At 34.0% G+C, this 22,194-nt stretch overlaps 1 protein-coding gene and 1 pseudogene across 3 annotated transcripts in view; both read right to left on the minus strand.

Annotated features, from left to right (window-relative positions):
* Positions 1-640: 640 nt before the first annotated feature.
* On the minus strand, positions 641-1,568 carry LOC311584181 (putative inactive allantoicase; annotated as a pseudogene). Its single transcript has 2 exons — positions 1,526-1,568; positions 641-1,457 (listed from the first exon to the last, which is right to left on the minus strand). The product of its transcript is annotated as a putative inactive allantoicase (transcript).
* Positions 1,569-9,310: 7,742 nt separating this feature from the next.
* The window catches only part of TECRL (trans-2,3-enoyl-CoA reductase like), an 81,831-nt gene continuing 68,947 nt past the window's right edge, over positions 9,311-22,194 (minus strand). The window contains exons 7-12 of one of the 2 annotated variants that reach the window (XM_084758427.1): positions 21,303-21,375; positions 19,476-19,519; positions 16,753-16,810; positions 12,252-12,337; positions 11,777-11,822; positions 9,311-11,029 (exon numbers count right to left, since the gene is read on the minus strand). In XM_084758427.1, the coding sequence (XP_084614553.1) occupies positions 10,902-11,029; positions 11,777-11,822; positions 12,252-12,337; positions 16,753-16,810; positions 19,476-19,519; positions 21,303-21,375 (435 nt within the window). In that variant the 3' untranslated portion in view covers positions 9,311-10,901. The remainder of the gene's footprint in view (positions 11,030-11,776; positions 11,823-12,251; positions 12,338-16,752; positions 16,811-19,475; positions 19,520-21,302; positions 21,376-22,194) is intronic. The other variant, XM_084758426.1, reaches the window with a different exon arrangement.

The following is a 22,194-nucleotide window of genomic DNA, read 5'->3' on the forward strand; positions in this document are numbered from 1 at the left end:
AAAAATAAATAAAATTAAATTAAATTAAAATTAAAAAAATAAAATAAAATAAAAAAGAAATTTAGACACACAGTCACAGACATAGGGGAAGGGAGAAGGGGGGAAGCGGGAGGGAGGGAGGGAGGAATAGGAGGAAACAAGGGAAGGGCTAAAATTGAGATGTAATATGAATAAATTAAAAAAAGAATAAAAACCAAAAACTTCTCCGTATTAGGCAAGTTAGCTTACAGGGTACATTCAAGACAGAAGCAATACTTTCTCATGGGTTGCAAGTTAAAAGCAATTTTATTTTTACAAATCTTTTCACTGTCACAATCCCATCAGTAGAGATTATGTGTGCACTAATTGGAATACAGTAACTGTTTAAGCATTAGCCATCAGGCTTGATTCAATGCAGTCTAGGGTAATTTTACACTGAATCTCCCTGCCCATTGCCCGTGTGTGTATGTGTGTGTGTGTGTGTGTGTGTGTGTGTGTGTGTGTGTGTGTGTAAGTGAGTGATCATTTTATTCAATCACCAAGTATATTTGGAACACTGAAGGCAGTAGGTGGGTGACTACTACTGTAGTTATGCTGTTTAAAGTTTCACTCTGAAGCCCATTTTAAGAGAGAACCTCAGCATGAGCTTCTTCTAGAGAGGTCACAGCAAACAAATGGAACTGGGAAAGCCCTTGAGCCAAAGGCGACTCACACCACCATCAGCGACAATGGTAAGCCTGGCATGAGTGATAATTTCCTGGAGCTCCAGGATCAGGCTGTCCAACAAGTGGTTTTGCTTTGGAGATAACTTGATGACCAGGAAGCAATGGTTTCCACTTATGGGTAGGAAGAAGCCATTTGTGCCTCACTATGTTTTCCTCTTCCTGTGTGGTCACGATGCACCTATCCATTTTGCAGCTGTCAGGAGAATGGCCTTTCAAGTACTTCGTATCTATTTCAATTTGGGTGATGACTCCAGGATGTGCCAATCAAGACACTGCCCACTGAGAACCCGGAACCTGGAGAAGGCCGTCCTCATCATTTTTTAACCCCGGATGGGAGTGGGGATCCTGTTCAGCCTTCTTGCAATTTCCCAGCCATTTGCCATGGACTCGGCTTCGCTCACTGACAACTGTAGTATTATTTGGACGTCCAAAGTGAGCATTACTAAATTCTACACAGACAGTTCTCAAAACGCTGGCCACCAGGTTTTCAGGTCCCTTGGCGTCCGATGCGATTCACTCCTGTCTAGTACAATCGAAGGCATGCGATGCCACCATCTGGGAAGATATTGACTCTTATGGGAGTCCATCTCGTCTGGGAATTGACCAAAAAATGTTGTGAATGGAGTCAGGGTTCCCCGGCTTAAGCTCTGACATGGGAACCAGGAAATCCCAGGATCCCTCTTGGTGGGGTGCCTGGCATTTTATCTTCATTCAAGTTTGCTGCTTGAATTGACATGCGAGGAGAATAGCTCCCTGAAGAACAAGAAATGGCCACATCGATACCATGGGAAACGCCCTGTATCCCGAGCTGAATGACACACCAGTCGTGACCTGCAATCTATTTCCACACGGTCTCCCATTCATCCATCCACTTCCCAAACTCGGTGTATTCGTGTTCCTTAAATCTCAAGACTGCTGCTCCTTATGGGATTTTCTGCAGGAGCGAAAAAGTGATCAGTAACAAATAAAATCTTTCCTCCCACGCACCCAGCGGCTCTCAACCAGCTGAGGAAGTCCAGAAAGCTGGTCAGTTTTCTCGCCTTTGAAGTACAACTATGCTTCAGTTCAGAGGTTTACTCCATTGTCATCATAATGGGGAGAACAGTAGCGTGCAGGCAGACATAGTGCCAGAGAGATAGAGTTCTATCCAGATCCACAGGCAGCAGTATAAGCGCGTTTGCCACTTCTAGTGGATAATTTAAAACCAAACTCTATCAGATGATTTTTTCCTACCACATAGAGATTTTTTTATTAATTTATTCATATTACATCTCAATGATTACCCCATCCCTTGTTTTTTTTTCTTTTGCTAACACAGTTTATTAAAAAAAATGCCAAGATTGAATTCTTTCATTTATTTTGCATGATATGTCAGTCTACGCAATATTCCTTATGGTATAGATGTTATCATTCTATAGAATCAGTTCTTATTAACTTAAACACACAAATGTAATGTATAAATTGCATTTAAAAATAAACAAAATGAAATATGACTGAATTTTGCTTAGCCAAAATATTTAAAGAAAGATACATTTTATTAGTATTAAAAGAATTCATTTCATAAAATGAATGACTCGTTCTTAATTAGCAGCTTTCTTTGTTCTTTTTTTTTAATACATTTTTATTAATTTATACATATTACATCTCAGTTGTTAGCCCATCCCATGTATCCTCCCATTCCTCCCTTCCTCCCGCTTCCCCCCTACTCCCCTCCCCTCCCCTAAGTCTGTGTCTGAGGGGGATCTCCTCCCCCTGAATATGCTCATACGGTATCAAGTCTCTCCTTGGTGACCTATTATCTTTCCTCTGAGTGCCACCAGGCATCTCCGTCCAAGGGACATGTTCAAATATGGGGCACCAGAGTTTGTGTGAAAGTTAGATCTCCTTCTCCACTCAACAGTGGAGAATGTCCATCGGCTAGTCCGGGTAGGGGTTCAAGGTTTTTACTGCCTATTTTTTCCTTGGCTGTCGCCACAGTTTGCAGAGGACCCCAGGGCCCAGACTCGCCTATAGTTTTCCAGGACCCACTGGATCCTTCCATTTCCTCTTTCTCCCAGGCCTCTCACACCTAAAGTTTCAATAGGATGTCCTCCCCTCTTACCCACTATTCTGGTAGGTACAGTTTTTCATGGGGACGTACACCTTGGACTAGTGTCTCGATATAAGTGAGTATATACCATTTAGCTCTTTTTGCTTCTGTGTGAACTCACTCATTATGACAATTTCTAGTTCAATCCATTTGTCCACAAATTTTGGAAATTCCTTGTTTTTAATAGCTGAGTAGTATTCCATAGTGTAAATGTACCACAGTTTCTTTATCCATTCTTCTATTGAGGGACACGTAGGTTGTTTCCAAGTTCTGGCTATTATGAATAAGGCAGCTATGAACATGGTTGAGCATATGTCCCTGTTGTGTGGTAGTACATCCTCTGGGTATATTCCAAGGAGTGGAATAGCTGGGTCTTGAGGAAGCCCTATTCCCATTTTTCTGAGAAAGCACCAGATAGCTTTCCAAAGTGGTTGTACTAGTTTGCATTCCCACCAGCAATGCAGGAGTGTTCCTCTTTCTCCACACCCTCGCCAGCATGAGGCGTCAGTTGAGTTATTGATCTTAGCCATTCTGATGGGTGTAAGATGGAATCTCAGTGTCGTTTTGATTTGCATTTCTCTGATGACTAAGGAGGTCGAGCATTTCTTTAAGTGTTTCTCAGCCATTTGATATTCCTCTGTTGAGAATTCTCTGTTTAGCTCTGCGCCCCATTTCTCAATTGGGTTATTTGGTTTGGTGGTGTTTAATTTCTTAAGTTCTTTATATATTTTGGATATTAGACCTTTGTCAGATGAAGAGTTGGTGATCCCCATCCCTTGTATCCTCCCATTCCTCCCTCCCTCCCATTTTCCCCTTACTCCCTTTTTTAATGTTCTAGAAACCAGGCTGTGAATTGCCCAGGTTGTAGGTGTAGAATAAATTTTTGTTGTTGTTGTTCCTTTCCTTCTTTGTTTAATTGATCTCTGAGTTGTTGTTGTTGTTGTTGTTGTTATTATTGTTATTGTTATTATTATTTTAGTTTTGGTTTTGTGTAGCCTTGTCTATTCTGGACTTTCTTTGTAGACTAGGTTGGCCTTGAACTCACAGAGTGCCTGTTTCTGCCTCCCCTAGTGCTGGGATCACAGGCTTGCTCCATCATGCCCAGTACACCTCTGAAGTATCTTTAAATACTAAAGATCTGATGATGTTTTGGAAAGTAACTGTAAGATGAGGGCTCTCACATAACAAATGTGTCACAACACTGAAGGATTCATACGTGAGATACCGGGGCTGACAGAAAATTAGGAGGCACTTAAGAAAATGGAACTGGAGAAACAGATAATCCCAACCACCCACATCCCCCTTCCCAGTTGATCTGAGATAAGCACCTCTACACTGCCTTTCCCATCTGCATGATGACGATGATGGTCATGAGCTCAGTCTGTGTGTTCATATCATTGTGGCTGTTTTCCTAAGTTATTTTGTTATTGTCTCAGAAAACTGACTCATGGAAAAGCCAAAATAAAATTCTACAGTAATAACAATACAGAGTATTATTATATATGAATATCATTAATAATAATATTGACACAATTTATGAAGCCTTTCTTTTAGGGAATTTTGCAAATAAAAACTCATATCATTGCTATATTTTCCTTCTCATCAGAAGAGACATGTTCATATAATTATGTATGACAATTATGTGTTGATAAATTTTATAATGAAAAATGTTTTTTTCTGTTTGTAAAGGGTTTTTCTTAGAGTTATTTAGAGTGCTATTTTTTTTTCAAGACACTTTCTTGTCTGGTATGCTTATACATGAAACATCCATTAGTAATAAAAATGTTTAAAATATAGTTGGACCATATTTTTAAAATCTGTTTACATTTTAATAAGCTAATTCATGACTGGGTTTCCAATTATTGCATTCATAATAACTCATTCTTGTACACATTTATAAAATCAGAATAATTTTCATAATATTTTTCAGAGTTAGTGTCAGGAGCCTTATCAACTGAGCTATCCAAGCCTCCTTAAAAATATTTGTAAATAAGGTAATGTAAGAACAAAAGACACCTGGGTGCTGGGGAGCACACCTGTAATCCCAGCACTAAGCGAGGAAGAATCAGGCAGTTCTCTGTGAGTTCGAGGCCAGCTTGGGCTACAAAGTGAATCCAGAACAACACTCCTATTACCATTAGCCTCTTTTTGCTCCTATCTATGGTAAGTGGGTTGGAATGAAGGTATAAGCATTAAATAAATAAATAAAATAAAGTAGGTTTGAAAATTTTTAAAACCTACAACCCATAGTTTAAAAAACCAAATGAATTAAAGCGTGAAACAGTGTAATTTGTTTTGAAATGTATCTTCCTGTTATCACAGATGTGACTGTGGTCATGTAAGCTATCCTAAATAGCCAAGATCCTGAGTGTTCATACTGTGAACCTGCTCAAGTGGATAGCTCCTTGTTCTGAACAAACACATCTTTGTCATTATAAGTTTTCTCACCACCTTCCTCTCTTCTACTTTATAGATGCCAATGGTAACACCTAAGCCTTGCCTACTTAAAATTTATATATGTAGTAGATTATTGTGAAAATTATTCCATATGAAAACATGATACCAAGTACAAGATTGATTATAGAGCAGAACTGAAATGTTAGGGTTATTCTGAGAAACCACATAACTTTCCAAGCTGGCAGAGAGACATAATGACCACAGGGAAAGGAAATACATCTCATGCTTACTTTGATTGGTTTTAGTACATTATACAAATCTTACGTTATATTGGCACCATATTAGAAGTCTTTGTTTCTTGATCAATTCAGAAATTGATATTCCCTGTTCTCAAGAAAGCACTTCTAAGGTACTTAAATTTTCATTTCATAAATAATACCAAGCACTGTTTATTCCACAATTTTCAAATACCATCACCAAACTATAGTTTAAAATGCCAGTCCCTTGTTAGCAATGAACACAATCTTTTGAAATATTTCTGACCCTTTCTTCTTGAAAGGAAGATGAAGTACAGACCATGGTACAAATCCTGGCAAAATTTAATGTTTAGGCAGCCTTGTAAAAACTTGATTTTGGTTGCTTTCTTTGGCTATAGATGTTTATTTTTATTGGGAGTTGGTTATGTTATTATTGGTCTTATTCAGACAGAAAACAAGGGTGGACCTACAGATGTCTCTCTTTTCCTTTATCTTTCTTTCTTAAGTTTGGCTATAGGAGATGAAAATAAAGAAGGGGGGATATAGAAATATATGGGGATTATAGAACAAAAAGTAGATTATTTAATCTACTACTCAACTAAATGTCTTAATTGTTACTCACAAGGTTATTTTTACTTCACTGGTATAGAATTTTGAATATTGATGCACAATAGGCTTACTTTTGATACATTTGTATAGAATTCAAATTTAAGATTATTCTTCCCACGTACTATATATACATATATATGCATATACACATACATATATATATGAAATATTATACCCATACAACTCAACTATAATATTAGGTATACTTTTAATAATTTGAAAGTGTTATTGCAGGCTGCTTAGGATAATTAAGTAGTATGAGTTAAATGCTAGTTGATCAAATAATGTTCATGTCAATTACTAGTCTATTTTCATCAAATGAATATACATTCTAGGTTTAACAGATAGATAATATTCTATAGATAGATAAGGTAAAATAGTTAGATAACGGGTTCAAAAACCTCAAAAACTTACAAAATATGGCATTTAAAGAAGTTTTTATTACTTTGAGGATTATTTGACAGTAAGACAGGTTATTTCTTGGTAATTCCCAGCTAACCTCAAAGAATAATATGAGCATCAAAGAACCTCTTTATGGGGATGGCTTCAAATGTGGCAAACAAGCCACTGGGCAAAAACCAACAGACAGACAGAATTCTGCCTAAAATTGGGCAAGCTTGGATGCCTTCAGAATCAATGACCAAATTCTGCCAAGGCATGGCAAACATGTCTATAATAGTTCCTGCCTCACAAATATATCTGTCAGATAGATTGAGCCAGATGCCTGAAGATGATGCTTCAACATTATAGAAAGGCAGCAAACTGTCTCGGTCATGTACTCATTTTGGAAGCTACTAACCTGCATTTCCTGTCTACTCAGATAATTAATTTTATTCTTTTTCAAGTCTCTGATAGGGTTAAAAACCAGATAGTTTAGTTTTATGACTAAGCTTAATTGTTTAGGGTAAAGATGTTTTAAGGTCTAAATAGATGTTTTAAGTTGATATAAATGAAATACGATAGCTATTCACCAATACTCACCAAAATAGGAAAGATGTTTTTCTTCAAGGCTGCCAAATACAAATAGCCAAAACACTATGAATGTAACAACTATGTAATTATTGATTGTTTTGTGTTTCTTCTTGTTTTAAGTAGTTTATTGTATATATGTGTAATAATATAAATGTGTATGTAAAAAATAAAGGTAATAAAAAATAAAATAGTAAAAGTTTATATTAAATACATACAAAAATAAAATAAAAACTTCATTTTAATTATTATCATTTCTCACAGATAGTACAAATAACTTTAATTGAGCTTAAGAAATAAATAATAAATATTTATATGAAATACCTACAAAAATAAAATAAACACTTGATTTTAATTATTATAATTTCTCACAAATAATACAAATAACTTAGGTTGAATTTATAAGGCAACATTTGTGATAATCAAATCAGGTATCTGGAGACAACGAAAGAATTTTCTTTTTTTGGTATTAATAAATATATAGAGGATATTATAATAGCAATTCAACACAAATGTTTATTTTAGGAGCAATATTAATATAATAGACATAAACCAATAATAGAATTTGACATGCATTGAGACCAGTAATATTAATTTGAGCTGAAATGTCTTGAAAATATGATTCATCACCAGTAAAATATCAATATGCAAACAGAGTCAGGAATTTTATCACTTGCTTAGGTTTTAGACACAGTATTTTAATAAAGATATAAGCTTTATCTTGATCAAACTTCTCAATTTTCAGGGATCTATGTTGAAGAAGACATCAAAACATTGTAAGAACTAAAAGTGATAGAGAATTCCAAATAAACTATGTCTAAAAAATTCATCAGGATTGATATCATGAACTCACAGATACTGTGGAGGCACACAAGACCAACAGATCTAAGCGAGATAAAGTCACAACAGAGAAGGGTCAAAGAGAAAAAATAGGCATCAAGTTATGCTCATAGATAGGTGGGGTGTAGAGGTTTTCTGGGCAGAATTTGGGGAACAAAAACATGTAAAACTGTTTGTCAATAAAAAATACAAATAAACAAAAAACAATAAAATCCAAACAGCCCATAAGTGTAGTAATGTAAGTATTAAATAATGTTGCGTGAATTTGAGAATAACTATACTATGCCAGTGAGGGTAAGTATTGAATTTGATGCTTGAGGACTTCAATTTTTATGTTTGTTGCTCTAGGCACTTTTAATACCGTAATTGACACAGATTGTCGTATGTTAAATACATTAATTTCCTGGAAATTATTATGGAATAAGTCTTATTCTAAGCACATATGCATAAAATTAATGGTGAGATACTGAAGGAACTGTACTGTTCCTTCTAAACTTTCTGACATTTTTTTTTCTATTTCATGCAGTCTAATAAAATTGTCAAAAGTAAATTCTAGTGTCAAACTATAAGTGAGTATATTTCATGTGTAACTTTCTAGGTCTGGAGGTCTGGTTTCATTCACTCATGATGATCATTTCTAGTTCCATCCATTTGCCTGCAAATTTCAGGACTCCAGGTAACAGATGTTTGGGGGAATGAAGAAATAGAAGGATCCAGAATGTCCTAAAAACCCCCAAGAAGACCATCAAGGTTGGCGGATCAGGATATAAGGGTATGCTCAAACTACTGTACCTACCAAGGGCAATGCATGCAGGAAAACCTAGAACCTCTATCCAGATCTAGCCAACGGACAGCATATTCTCCACAGTTGTGTAGAGAGAAGAGACTGACTCAGACGTGAACTCTTTTGCCCCCTACGTGACAATTTCCACTTGGCGGGGTGGCCTGGTAGAACTCAGAGGAAGGCTAAGCAGGCTACCAGTAGGAGACATGATAGGCTATAGTCATGTGGTGGGGGAGGAGTTCCCCTCTTTTTCAGACCTAGGGGAGGGGAAAAGGGTGAAATAGGGAGGGAGAGGGGAATGGGAAGATACAAGTGAGGAGATAACAATTGAGAATCTGAATAACTTACTTAAATTTAAAAAAGGAAAAGAGAGAGAGAGAGAGAAAAGTGATTATATAGTATTGTACTGTGTAACACTCAAAACAGCAATCCAAACACTATCACTTCCCTGCAAGTACCCCTGTCAACAAGCGTCATATAGAATGTGAAAGCCTACTGTCTTCCACGAGAACTATAGTAAGCATTTCTTTTTTTCTCCTTTATTAATTTATTCTTGTTACATCTCAATGGTTATCCCATCCCTTCCCTCCCATTCTTCCCTCCCTCCCATTTTCCCCTTACTCCCCTCCCCTATGACTGTTCCTGAGGGGGATTACCTCCCCCTGTATATGCTCATAGGGTATCAAGTCTCTTCTTGGTAACCTGCTGTCCTTCCTCTGAGTGCCACCAGGTCTCCCCCTCCAGGGGACATGGTCAAAGGTGAGGCACCAGAGTATGTGAGAAAGTCATATCCCACTCTCCACTCTACTGTGGAGAGTGTTCTGTCCATTGTATTTCTTTAGATTATGTTCAATTAGAAACTGAGGTACACTCAGCTTTATTTTCTACTTCTACTTAATAATGTGTCTTTTTAAATGGATCTTCATAAAATGAAGCAATAGCAAGTTTTGCCATGACGAGAGGGACCAATTTGTGGAGTCACAAAAGGTATTTTTTTTTCATAAAGACTCACTAAACTCACTCTTCATTCAATATATGGAATACAACCACATGGTATCAAACTAAGAGTCAAATTAGTGTGACCATTTATCTGGCCAATATGTTATTTTTTTAAATTTTAAATTTTTGAGTCATAAATAAAAATATTCTGTTATAAAATGATAGTGATGAAGAGGGCATGAGTTCCAGAATCTCAGAGAAATGGCCTCAAAGGAGATCATTGTAGTCCTTAGATTCATCACACATTCAAATACGTAGGTGTGGATTGGTGATCCATGTTTATCTCATTATGTTCCATGTAATCAAACAATAAAACAATGTTACTCGGAGTAAACGTAGTATTGTTACATTATATGCATTTAATTGATTTTCCAGTACGCTTAAATTCTTTGTACTTATATGAACAAGACTATCTTTTTCTTTATTAAATCCAAGTTATGTCTATCAAGCTTTTAGTATACATTTTTAAAAATCCAATTAATTTTGAATGTAGCCACACATATTGTTAATTTCTTGAGATTCTGTGTCTGCAATTTCTTGTAGGGGAAGTGATAGTGTTTGGTTGTGTTGCTGTTTTGAGTGTTACACAATACAATATAATCACCTAGTTTAAAGGTGATAGCTCTTGAGTAACAATTTTATCCATCTATTGAAATGCTTAATCATATAGCACTGTAAAACTGGAAACATTTCAATAAAAAACTGCCATAAAGTCCAAGAAAGTAATAAAGAAGGTTTCTAGGACATAAGGAAGTACAATATGGAAAATTCTCAGTACAAGGATATTTTCTTAAGCACCAATCCAGCTTGCCAGTCCAGAAGCCAGATAATATAATTACCATATGAAATAGTGCTGTGAAATATTAATGCAACAAAACTATTATTTCAAGATTGAGGTCTTGCAAATAATTCACTGCTATTTTAATATTTATATTAATAACTTCTGATTTAATATTCCTGTTTTTAATTTTAAGATGTGTTCTCCATATAATCTTGTATGAACCTACACTCCTGACTGCCCTCCAGATTCAACTTTGTGTGCTAGCAATCAAGCATGAGCCACAATGCATAGTTTAACTCATGTTTTTAATGACCTCTAGTCATAAGGAAACTTTAGCAAATTCCATCATCATTTTCTTTTTATTAAAATATTGTTAATCAATTGCTGCATTATAATAGATGAGTATCATTTCTTAAGCTGTTTGAGTGAACTTATATGCTGAACTTCTTGCTCAGATATTAACTACATTTACTTATAGTATGAATGGAATTAGGGCTGATTTCCTGCACACGTAAGAGTTGAATTTCTTCTGATATATCTTATGCTTCTTTCGTGCCCACAAAGACATCTGGATGCTCATTAAGATTGTAAAAATACCAACTGAAAGAAAAACAGAACAATCACATTATATTCTTGTAATAGAAACAATAAATTATATTTTAAAATAATAAAAATAATTTAAAATAGAACATATTCTGCAAATGTAGGATGATTTCTTATTAAGTTCCTTCTACCCATTACTTAGAATATTATATGTACAATAATTATTTGAGGGATAAATGAACAAAAAATCATATAAAATCTCCTTAAATAGTGCCCTCTCAAAAATTTCCAGAATAAATCATGCTTTCAATAAATTTCTGGATGCATGTTATTTTTGTTTACATTTTATGTATATCTGTATATATATATATATATATATATATATATATATATATATAAATTAATGATAAACCATAAGTGATAAACAGAGCAATAAAAGACATTAATATTTCATGTATTTATTTAAATGTACCATTCAAGTGACTCAATTTTTCCCTTTGTGTTAAAATATTAAATTTTCAAGATTGCATATTCAGCATTCTCAAGACCAGTTTTAACAGATGTATGTACACACAAGAGGTAGCTTCAAGTGAAGTACTAGTCAACAAATATAGTTCAATTGTATTTCCTATCATGAACTAAAATTCAGTCATGTAGATAGAAATAAATAATGTTTAAGATATTTAATGCTAAAGAATACCCATTCAAATAAAATTGCATATATAATAGTCTCTTGCAAATACTTGAACACTACTGGGACAGTAATTTGTTCTCAGAAGCTATTTCAGGAAATACTAAGATTACCTGGAAGTGTTTGTGTCATAACTGTGAAACTAATCCAGGAACCAATCTGTTAATATAAAATCCCAAAGTTAACAGACACCCCTGGCTTATCTATATATTTTATCAATTGTTGTCTTAAATAAGTAATTTGAAAGCTTAAAGCTTTAGAAGATGTATAGGTAAAAAACAGCTAAATATACTAAACTTTGCATATGAAAGCCATAAAAGCCACCGAATATCACAACATTCATAAAAGAAAAGATCATTCTTTTAAAAATCTATGCTAACCCCCAAAATCTAATATATCTCAATCTATGGAATATTAAGCTTACAAATTCCTTAAGTACACATATATTTAGGTAAAATATTATTATCTCTCCCAGTATCTTTAGAAAAGGCATGTATAAAGGCTGCATATAATATATTCAAAGGATAAAGTTGTGGGTACAGTGTGTATAGAATACAGTACAATTATTTGCATATGTAAATACCATACCTCATAGGTATAATTAGGACAGGAAACCAGGAAAAACATCCATGTAAAGGGATTATAATTTGGACTTGGAAAACAGGCATTGCTCCCTTTTAGGAAAGAAAAAATTGTCAATTATGTAACAAATACACTTGTTATGTAATACTAAATTCTTGAGTACAATCATATAACACATGAAATGTCACCTATCCATTGCAAATTATTTTATAAATTTCCCTGAGAAGCCCCAGTTTCAAATGTTATGACCTTTCAGCTCAGAGTCAATAGCTGTCATTTCCTAATATTTCTACACCAATGTTGCTGTAAAACTGTGCATTGGCCTAAGTATAATCAACTATTTAAGAAATAAATGACATATAGTAATTATCCTGTCTAACACAACAGCTGTGACAGTGTTCTATTCCTAAATTATAAAATATGCTTTGTAATTCCATGGCTTCTTACATTCTCTCTTCGTGTCAACCATATATGCTTGAATTATAAATACCTCAAACATCTCTATTAAATTAGTGAAATCAAAGGAAAATTTATACAGATGTCATTTATACAGATGAGTCTGAAATTATCTTGAGTATTATCTTGAATCAATATAATTGATATCCAGAAATGCCACAGAAATTATTGTGGCTAAGCAGTCAGAAATATTATTTACAACTTTCATTATATTTAGTATACTATCACTTGATTTTCATTAATTTAGTCCCATTAATTTTTTTCAGAGAACATTTTAAGAAATAAATTTATAATGATTTAAAATTGAACTTTAAGCAGTGACACTTGTAGAAGAAAATATGAATTACAAAATTACTGTTTTATTCTCCATAGCAAAATGTAATCAGATAACAAATCATCTAATCTCATTTAGCTACAAGTTTAAAGCAATAATAAAATGTCAGTATACTGCATTCAATAATATAACTATGGTTTAAATACCAAGACAAAAATATATGAGATAACGTCCAGATTTTATTACTGCTCACTTAATGTCATGGATAAACACATTGCTGATTCTCTTGGAACACATGTAAACACATTGTATAAGGGTCATAGAGAAGACAAAAGAAAGTTGATTAAGGAAGCTAATTCAGTGATTAATCATTACATTTTAGAGCTAACAGATGCTTGTGAGATAATCTGAGCTAAACCTCAGGATAATGAATGCTTAGTTTGTAGGAGTAGGACATTGATTCAAAAAGTTTCAGTTGTTTTTGCTATTTGAAGATTGCCTGATGAGTATGACTTACAATCAATACATAAGTATATAGACAATGAGGTTTAAATATATACAGTTGCTGCTGGTTATAATAATATGTAAGAGTTGGAACTATTAATTTGATACATTCTCCATGATTGTTTTTCTCAGGTTACAATTATTATAGTTGTTTCTATTAAAGCAATACAGGCTGTAAACTTCAAACCCCTACCCAGATCTAACCAATGGACAGGACATTCTCCACAGTTGAGTGGAGAGTGGGGTCTGACTTCACATGTACTCTGGTGCCTCATATTTGACCACGTCCCCTGGAAGGGGAGACCTGGTGGCACTCAGAGGAAGGATAGCAGGCTACCAAGAAGAGACTTGATACCCTGTGAGCATATACAAGGGGAGGAAGTCTCCCTCAGGCACAGACATAGGGGAGGGGAATAAGGGGAAAATGGGAGGGAAGGAAGAATGGGAGGATATAAGGGATGGGATAATCATTGAGATGTAACAAGAATAAATTAATAAAGGAGAAAAAAAAGTAAATAAAAATAAAAAATAAAATAAAGTAATGTGGAGAATTTTATGGTTTTTGTTTTTGTTTTGTATTTTTTGGTGTGTGTGTGTGTGTGTGTGTGTGTGTGTGTATGCGTGTGTGTGTGTGTGTGTGTGTGTGTGTGTGTGTGTGTGTGTGTGTGTGTGTTGCCAAATTTCTTCACCTATCATTCTCCATCTTATATTTTGAGATAAGTTTTCTGCTGAACTTGGAACTTGCCAATTTGAAAAGTTTCTATGGTCAAAATACACCAGGACTTTTTGTGCCTCAGTCTCAGCAGGACTGCATTTGCAGACATGCTTAAACACATTTGGTTATTAATGTATGTGCTGTGATTAAAACTCCTTCCTCATGATTATGTAGCAAATACCTTATTAATGGGATCTTTTTTCCAGTCTATAAATGTTAAAGTACTTTTAATATGAGATGCTGCACCAAGTGGATTGGTCTTAAGATTTCTAGATTTTACTTAATGTAAACAAAGTGCTGTTTCCAGAAAATTCCGCTCTTGGCATACCTACTGAGGTATCGTTTACCCCAGAGAGAAACCTAGAGAAAGGCTATATATAGATTTTCTTTGTCTTAACATGGATTTTTATCATCTTTAATTCATATTATTGAGGCAAAATTTACTGTTTATCCCATATTTACAATGCTACATATGGTCAGTCATTAGGGACATTTATTAAAGCATTTATTAACCTCAACTATTACTGGCTCTTTTTTCTCCATATGCATGAAATCTCTCCCCGAAAAAGAAAATATGATTATTCTTCTCCTCAAGATCTGCATCACAAGACACCCAAAGACATTCTCACAACAACTTTTACAGAATCTGGTATTAGAATATTCTTGTAGAGTTGAACTCTCTGGAGAATTGCAATAAGACCTTAGGTAACACAAAATAGATTGTTACTTGTATAAGGAAGCAGTACAAATGTATACATATTCACTATTGATATTATGGTATGTAATAGTGATGGATGGGAACCTTTGGCAAGTTTAATATAAAAAAATACAGTTAAGTGGAATTTGCACAAATCTACTTTATGCATTTAAATATAGTTTAAATTGCTGGTGATACATAAAAATTAAAAGTATAATATGAATGCTACTAAGACCTCATAGATAGCATGTGTAGCATAGCTATTTCCTCTTAATTTTCTGAATTGAAATTATCCTTATTTGATAGAGAAGGGCAGTATTCAAAATCCCAAGGCCTAGTGCCAAGATAACACAAACAGTTTTTATGGAGAGAAGACTCAAGCTATGCAGGGAGATCCAGGATTGCAGGTTTTGTGAGTTTACACATGCTGGAATGGGGTTTTCATTGATTCTTTCACATTGAGTTGCACGTTGTCCTATAAGAATGACTAACTCATGTATCTGATGTGCTTCTTGGCAAGTAGGGATGGCCAACTGAGTCAAAACATCTTATAATAGCTACAATATTCCCTGAGTCCTTGATACAGCAGAAGTGACCCACTCATTCTTACTAAACTTAGGTATCCTATTTTTATTTATTTACTTTTTTTTGTTTTTTGTTTTTTGAGACAGGGTTTCTCTGTATAGCCTTGGCTGTCCTGGACTTGGTTTGTAGACCAGGTTGGCCCTGACTCACAGGGATCCACCTATGTCTGCCGTATGAGTGCTGGGATTAAAGGCCTGAGCCACCACTTTCTGGCTGGTATCCTCTTCTTAAAATGAAATTTATAGAAAACTAGCCTGGAAGAAATAGATACAATACAAACTGTAAAAAGAAGATGGAGAGGAATTTTAACTTAGCAACTTGGGTTCTCTGGCAAGGGATCACATCCAAAGACCTTCTAGGTCTATGTGATCCAGCTGGAATGCAGACACACTCTGCATTACAATGTTGATCAGGCTGGAGTATGGACATGACTTTAGTAGACAACTTTAAAACCAAATAATGAAGGTGAAGTCAGTTTATAGAAGAAATCAGCCATGTTTGAAAGTAAAGTCTAATTGAGCAACAAAATGATTAATAAAAAAAATATTCAACAGGAATCAGAAATAGAATACACACAATTCTCATGGGAATAGACCAGGAAAGAGAGGCTACTTGGATCAATGAAGAAGAAGGAAGAAAGTTGTTGTTGTTATTTTGCCTAGAGTTTTTGTTTGTTTGTTTGTTTTTAGCCAAAAAAGGTGTACAAAGACAAGTTGCACAGAGAACACAGGTGAAGACAGGACGAGCCTATATAATGAGAAGGAGCTGGAATATTAAAACTTATTGCCAGAATTAGTTTGAGGCCACACAGAGCAATTCAGTCAGATACCAAAAGAAGTCATTTTGAATCAGTCAGTTTGGACAAGAGTTTGAGCCAGAGCAGCTGAGTTGAACCCACCAATGGATGTTTAGAAAGAGCATGGAAGGCTTGGAAATAGTTCCCATCCTATCTCCACATCTGAGGAAACAAAAACAACATTTGCAGGAGGACATGAAGTTGGGAGGAAGGTGTCATTTGGTACCCTGGAAACTGTCAGATGTGTGAGATGGAAGATAAAGTGATGATATGAAAAAGCTGCAAGGGCTACAATATAAAAACTCCAAAACTAAAAATACATTAATTAAAAAACATTGTCATCATCTTCCCTCCTAATTGTCCCAGAAGGGATTACATCAGTTTGAAACCTATCTGACATGTTTCTTAGTTTGCAATGATGGTAAATGCTCTGAAAAATGAAAGGAATTAAGATACATAGATTAATACAAAATAACTAACCTGTGTGATTAGGATGAGCCAACAATGTATTGATGAAATGGTTTCCAGCTTCACAAATCTGTAAAACATATTACAGGTTTTCAAAAACAACAAGAAATTTTACAGAAACTTTAAAAGCTTCCCTAATTGAACAAGAAACACCTGCAAAACATTCAACATTGTTTGAATATTGTCTTACCAGGTAATGGGTTACATATCAACAAAAGCAAAAATAAGATTTAAATGACTGCCATATTTTTATATTAAATACTTAAGTCAATAAGACAAATATTTTGCCAGCATATAATATTAATAAAAGTTAGCACTTTCAGTTGAGGCATTTATTTATGGTTGAAATATACATTAATGAATACTTATCATTATTTCCTTTTGATCATTTACATAATAACTAAGTGAAGAATATTTCATTAATTTAATGAAAGATAATTTACAATGCTATGGTCTTGAAAGAAGTTCTTAAGTTCTTTACAAATGAAATATACAGGACTAATATTAAAATGAAATATGTCTATTCATTTTTGTGAATGAATAAAGCATCATTGAATTATCTAGTTATGTTGACAATACATGTATATTTAAAATTGATCATATCATTAAGTGTTATATCCTGTAATAACATCAATTACTTAAAATGTGTCAGATTAACAAATGGTTGCAAAATTTAAATCTGTCCTGTAAACGCGGATTATTTTCATGAATATCATGAGCCAACAATTCTTTTTTACTTTGTCACCATAATTTATGTTTGCAAGAAGTTCAATGATGACTTATTTCTCGTTTGCAAATTCTGATTTTTCTGGTGAGAAAAGTTTTATTCATTGTTTTCAAGGAAGATTATAAAATGTCTCCATTATTATCTCCTTGCTTCTCTCCACTACATTTGAACTAGATTCTATTTACTATTACAGGCATTGAAGTAATGCCCGTTAGCATGCTGGACTTCATCAATGTTCCCAGGATTGTATATAAGATAACATCGATAAATGTTTATGAAAATAAGAAAAATCTACAGGTGAATGAAGGGAAAAACAAATTAGTTGCATGACAGTTTGTAGCATTTTGCTTATGTCTAATTATGTATTGACTGTAATAAAAGCTCTAATTATCTGTAGAAGAATGTGCACGTGCCTCTTACATTTGATTAATGGAAGAATCTGTGGATTATGATGGCACACTGGAGGAAATGCAATAAATCAACAGTAGTGCATGGAGGCAGTAGTGTAATTATACCAAAAGACAAAATGAGACCTTGGACTTGTTGCAAACAGCAGATGACTGCAATGTGATGGAGGAGAAAAATCAGAGCAACAAGCAGAGATGAACAAGAACAACAACACAACCTGAAGCTAAGTAAGAAGTGAAATATGTGACTGTCATTTTTGTTTTTGAACCAAATATTTTCTCTGCCAAAATTCTGTGAGTAGTTACTCACAGTGAACTTTGTGAAAATTAGTCATAAAGCCGTCACAAAAATCAAGCGACATGATTATTCTGGTCTGAGCAATGTACAAATATAAAAACTAAATGATTTAATGTACTTCATCTTTTTAAAGAAATTATCAACATAAACAATATGTCATATTTACTGAATAAATATAAATATCCTACCATGTGCAAATTTAGTCACTTATAAAATAAAAGATAACACGTTATATCAGTAAACTAAGAAAAAACAAATAAAATTTCACATTATGGACCTAGTTAACAAGAAAAAAGAATCTTATGTACTCTACCCAGATAAATTTGCATAAATTTCAATGACTAAGAATGTTTGCTTACATAGAATGGTGGTGAAGAAAAGGATGGAGAGAAAAATTTAGAAAGAGCTAGTCTCTGATGAAATAATCAGTACCATTGAATAAATGGATGCAGCCTTTTTGTACATTCTGAATCAATGAGCTGAGTAACTTAACAATTAACTTTTTATATTTATCTACTACACTTGCAAAATTGTCCTAGAAGTTTGTAAGTTCATAAAAGCAAAAATGATAAAAAGAATCATGGATCTTAATTTTTAATTAAATATTTTTACATATACATATATATTATTACACGTATATACAATAAACTACCTATAGCAAGAAGAACCATGAAACCATCAGGAATTATATAAATGTTACATTCATAGTGTTTTGGTTATTTGTCTTTGACAGCCTTGAAGAAAACATCTTTCCTACTTGGTGAGTCTAAAATTCTGAACGTAAATCAATATCTATCGTATGTCTTCATTATCAACTTAAAACAATGGATCTTATTTTTTAACTATTTACTATATTTCAAATAATTATGGTTATCTGTTACAAATGACTGCTGAATTTTCATGAATACTTAACAGCATATGAGTAAATTATATAAAGTCATTTATATATTATGCGATTTTATATGTATATGTGAAAAATAATGCAATATGAAGCAGATATTTCCATTTCAAATTTATTTATTTTATTTTATCTGCATTGTTACTTTGTCTGCATGCATGTCTGTGTCAGATATTGGAATTGCAAACAGTTGTGAGGTGCTATGTTGGTGTCGAATTTGAACCCAAGACCTCTAGAAAAGCAGTCATAACTTTTAACTGCTAAGCTATCTTTCCAGTTTCCAAGTGGGAATTTTCTACATAGCTAATACATTTTCTATATACATATTCTCTCCCAAATGATAGACCTTCTATTTTATTTATATAAAATTTAGAGCATCAATAAAAAATAGTATGTAATACATACCAAAAAATTGATAGCAGACACTGTTATTTGTGTATTTCCAAATGCTGTAAAGAAAAAAAACAAAAAACAAACAAACAAAACAAACAAACAAACAAACAAAAAACCGAGATGAGATGCAAGCAAAAACTCCTATCTGGATCATTGTACTTAAAACATAACACAGACATAATTACAGGGTGTAACCATCCTCTAGTCAAAAATATAGCCATATGCATTTGAACCTCAATATTCTATAATTGAGCAGGACCCCTGGGCCCAAATCTGCCTATCATAATGTTCTACTTGTAGGTTTCTAGAACCCTCTGGATCCTTCTATTTTGCTACTCTCCCATGCTTCTCTCATCTAGAGGCCCAGTAGGATGTCCTCCCCTCTGTCCCAGTTTCCTGGTAAGTGAAGGCTTTCGTGGGGCATGCCCTTTGGGCTAGTATGCAGATATAAGTGAGTATATGCCATTTGAGTCTTTCTGCTTCTGGATTAACTCACTCAGAACAATACAGGCGGTAAACTTTAAACCCTTACCCAGATCTAGACAATGGACAGAACACTCTCCACAGTAGAGTGAAGAGTGGGGTCTGATTTCTCACATACTCTGGTGCCTCACCTTTGACCATGTCCCCTGGAGGGGGAGACCTGGTGGCACTCAGAGGAAGGACAGCAGGTTACCAAGAAGAGACTTGATACCCTATGAGAATATACAGGGGGAGGAAGTCCCCCTCAGGAACAGTCATAGGGGAGGGGAATAAGGGAAAAATGGGAGGGAGGGAGGAATGGGAGGATACAAGGGATGGGATAACCATTGAAATGAAACAAGAATAAATTAATAAAAAATTAAAAATATATATTATATAATTGAGTTTCAAATGTTCAAATAATTTTTGTTTATTCATGTACCTAGGTTCTTTTATTATAATAGAATCTAGAAAACAAATGGAACAGATAGTATAAAACTTTTTTTATTCTATTAAGCTTTTTGAAAGCAGAGTGCATTTTACTAAGGCCTCATTTTAAGTACCTAGAAAACATGGTCCAGGAAATTGTAATACTTCTCAATGTCCTTTTTGTTGTTTAACACTGTAATGAAAAACAATCCTATTCTTTTATTTTGTACATGTTGTAGTTAGTATTTCAATTGTACAAATTTTGAGCATAATTTGTAGTATGTGGTACTATTTAAATTCCTCAGGATTATCTTTAGAACCAGTAGGAGACATCACGTTAAAACTTTTATTATATTTTAATATATTTATTCCTAGAGGAGTGCTGCCCATTTCATGTTGTGAATGTAAAGGTCATATATTATATAATTATACTATATATATATATATATACTACATAATATACTATATATTTTTAAACATTGTGTATATATTGAATAATTAAAATATATTTATGTATATTTAAATACTGTTTACATACACACATAGCCTAGAGTTCATTTTGTGTACATATTTTGAAGGCTGACTATTTAAGATTAGAACCTCTTAGAGGACTCTTTCTTGCATAAACGTGATTCTTTATTTCTTAGCAGTCATAATGAATTAGTTGCTAAATTTTCTTTTCCTTTTCTTTTTTATCATTTCACTATTTCTCCTTTTGAACAATTAAATCGTAAATTTTTAGTGCTTCTAGAGAGAGAGAAAATATACATGCCAGTCACATTTAGTATTTCTAGACTACATAATCATTTAATAGATGATGACATGGGAGAAATTGAAATTTGATATTTTTATTAATTACATTGTTAAGTATAAGATGTTCCCTTTTATGTAACTAAGAACTGAACTTGGAAATTAGGGTGGTGTTAGTTAATAGGAGATTGTACATACATGGCGGTGTATATCTTGGGTGATTAATATAATAAGCCATCCAAGAAGTGAATCCCCAATAAAATGCACAACCCTACAAATAAAACAAGATAATTTATATTATAGAAATTACATAATATTCAATACATTGCTTTTTTAAAATAATCACATATTTATGCACACGCTTTAAATTATTTTAAATTATTTTCCTTTACTTACTTCTTCAAAAGTTTTACACCTGTATAAGGTGTGTTCGACTACTGTACCCTTTCATCCTCTTCCTCTCCCTCCAACTCTTTTATCCTATCTGCACACAAGTCTCCTTTGCTTTCCACATCTACGTCTCTTTCTGTTTGTTTCTTTTTAGAGACTCACTGAAGTTAATCAGGATCATTAGTGCGACTATGGTAGCATCCTCACTGGGTACATAAACTGAAGAAAATGACTGTCGTTCTCTAGAATCAACAGTCACAGGAATTCATGCCTAATTAAAAAATAAATCAAAGCCAGAGAAAGTCTTGAGCTCTTAAGGTGAATTACTATAGTTATTTAGCTAAACAGCCATTGGGCAAAACCGCTCTCTAAATGTGATTGGCTTTTCATCTCTGAACAGGACACTTATACCACCTCCTCAAGTCTCAGGGACTGTCAATGAATTGGAAGCATTAATGATATAAGAGCTAGAAAGTAGAAGGTCTATGTAATGATGCTTTCTCCTCAGGGCACAGACAATGCAGGAATGTCCTCACAGATCACACACTGTCTACAGTGGGCTTAAACAATACTGGGCCTACCATCAGTCTACTGAGGACATTTCCTCTCATATTGAACTACCAGGAATAAGTATTTTTGCATAAAGTGTCTAAACTGGATACATGGAATTTTTCTTCCCAACATAAGGCAGCATTTAAAG

This window comes from Acomys minous, assembly GCF_964271855.1.
Source record: "Acomys minous genome assembly, chromosome: 15".
Classification (NCBI taxonomy): Eukaryota; Metazoa; Chordata; class Mammalia; order Rodentia; family Muridae; genus Acomys; species Acomys minous.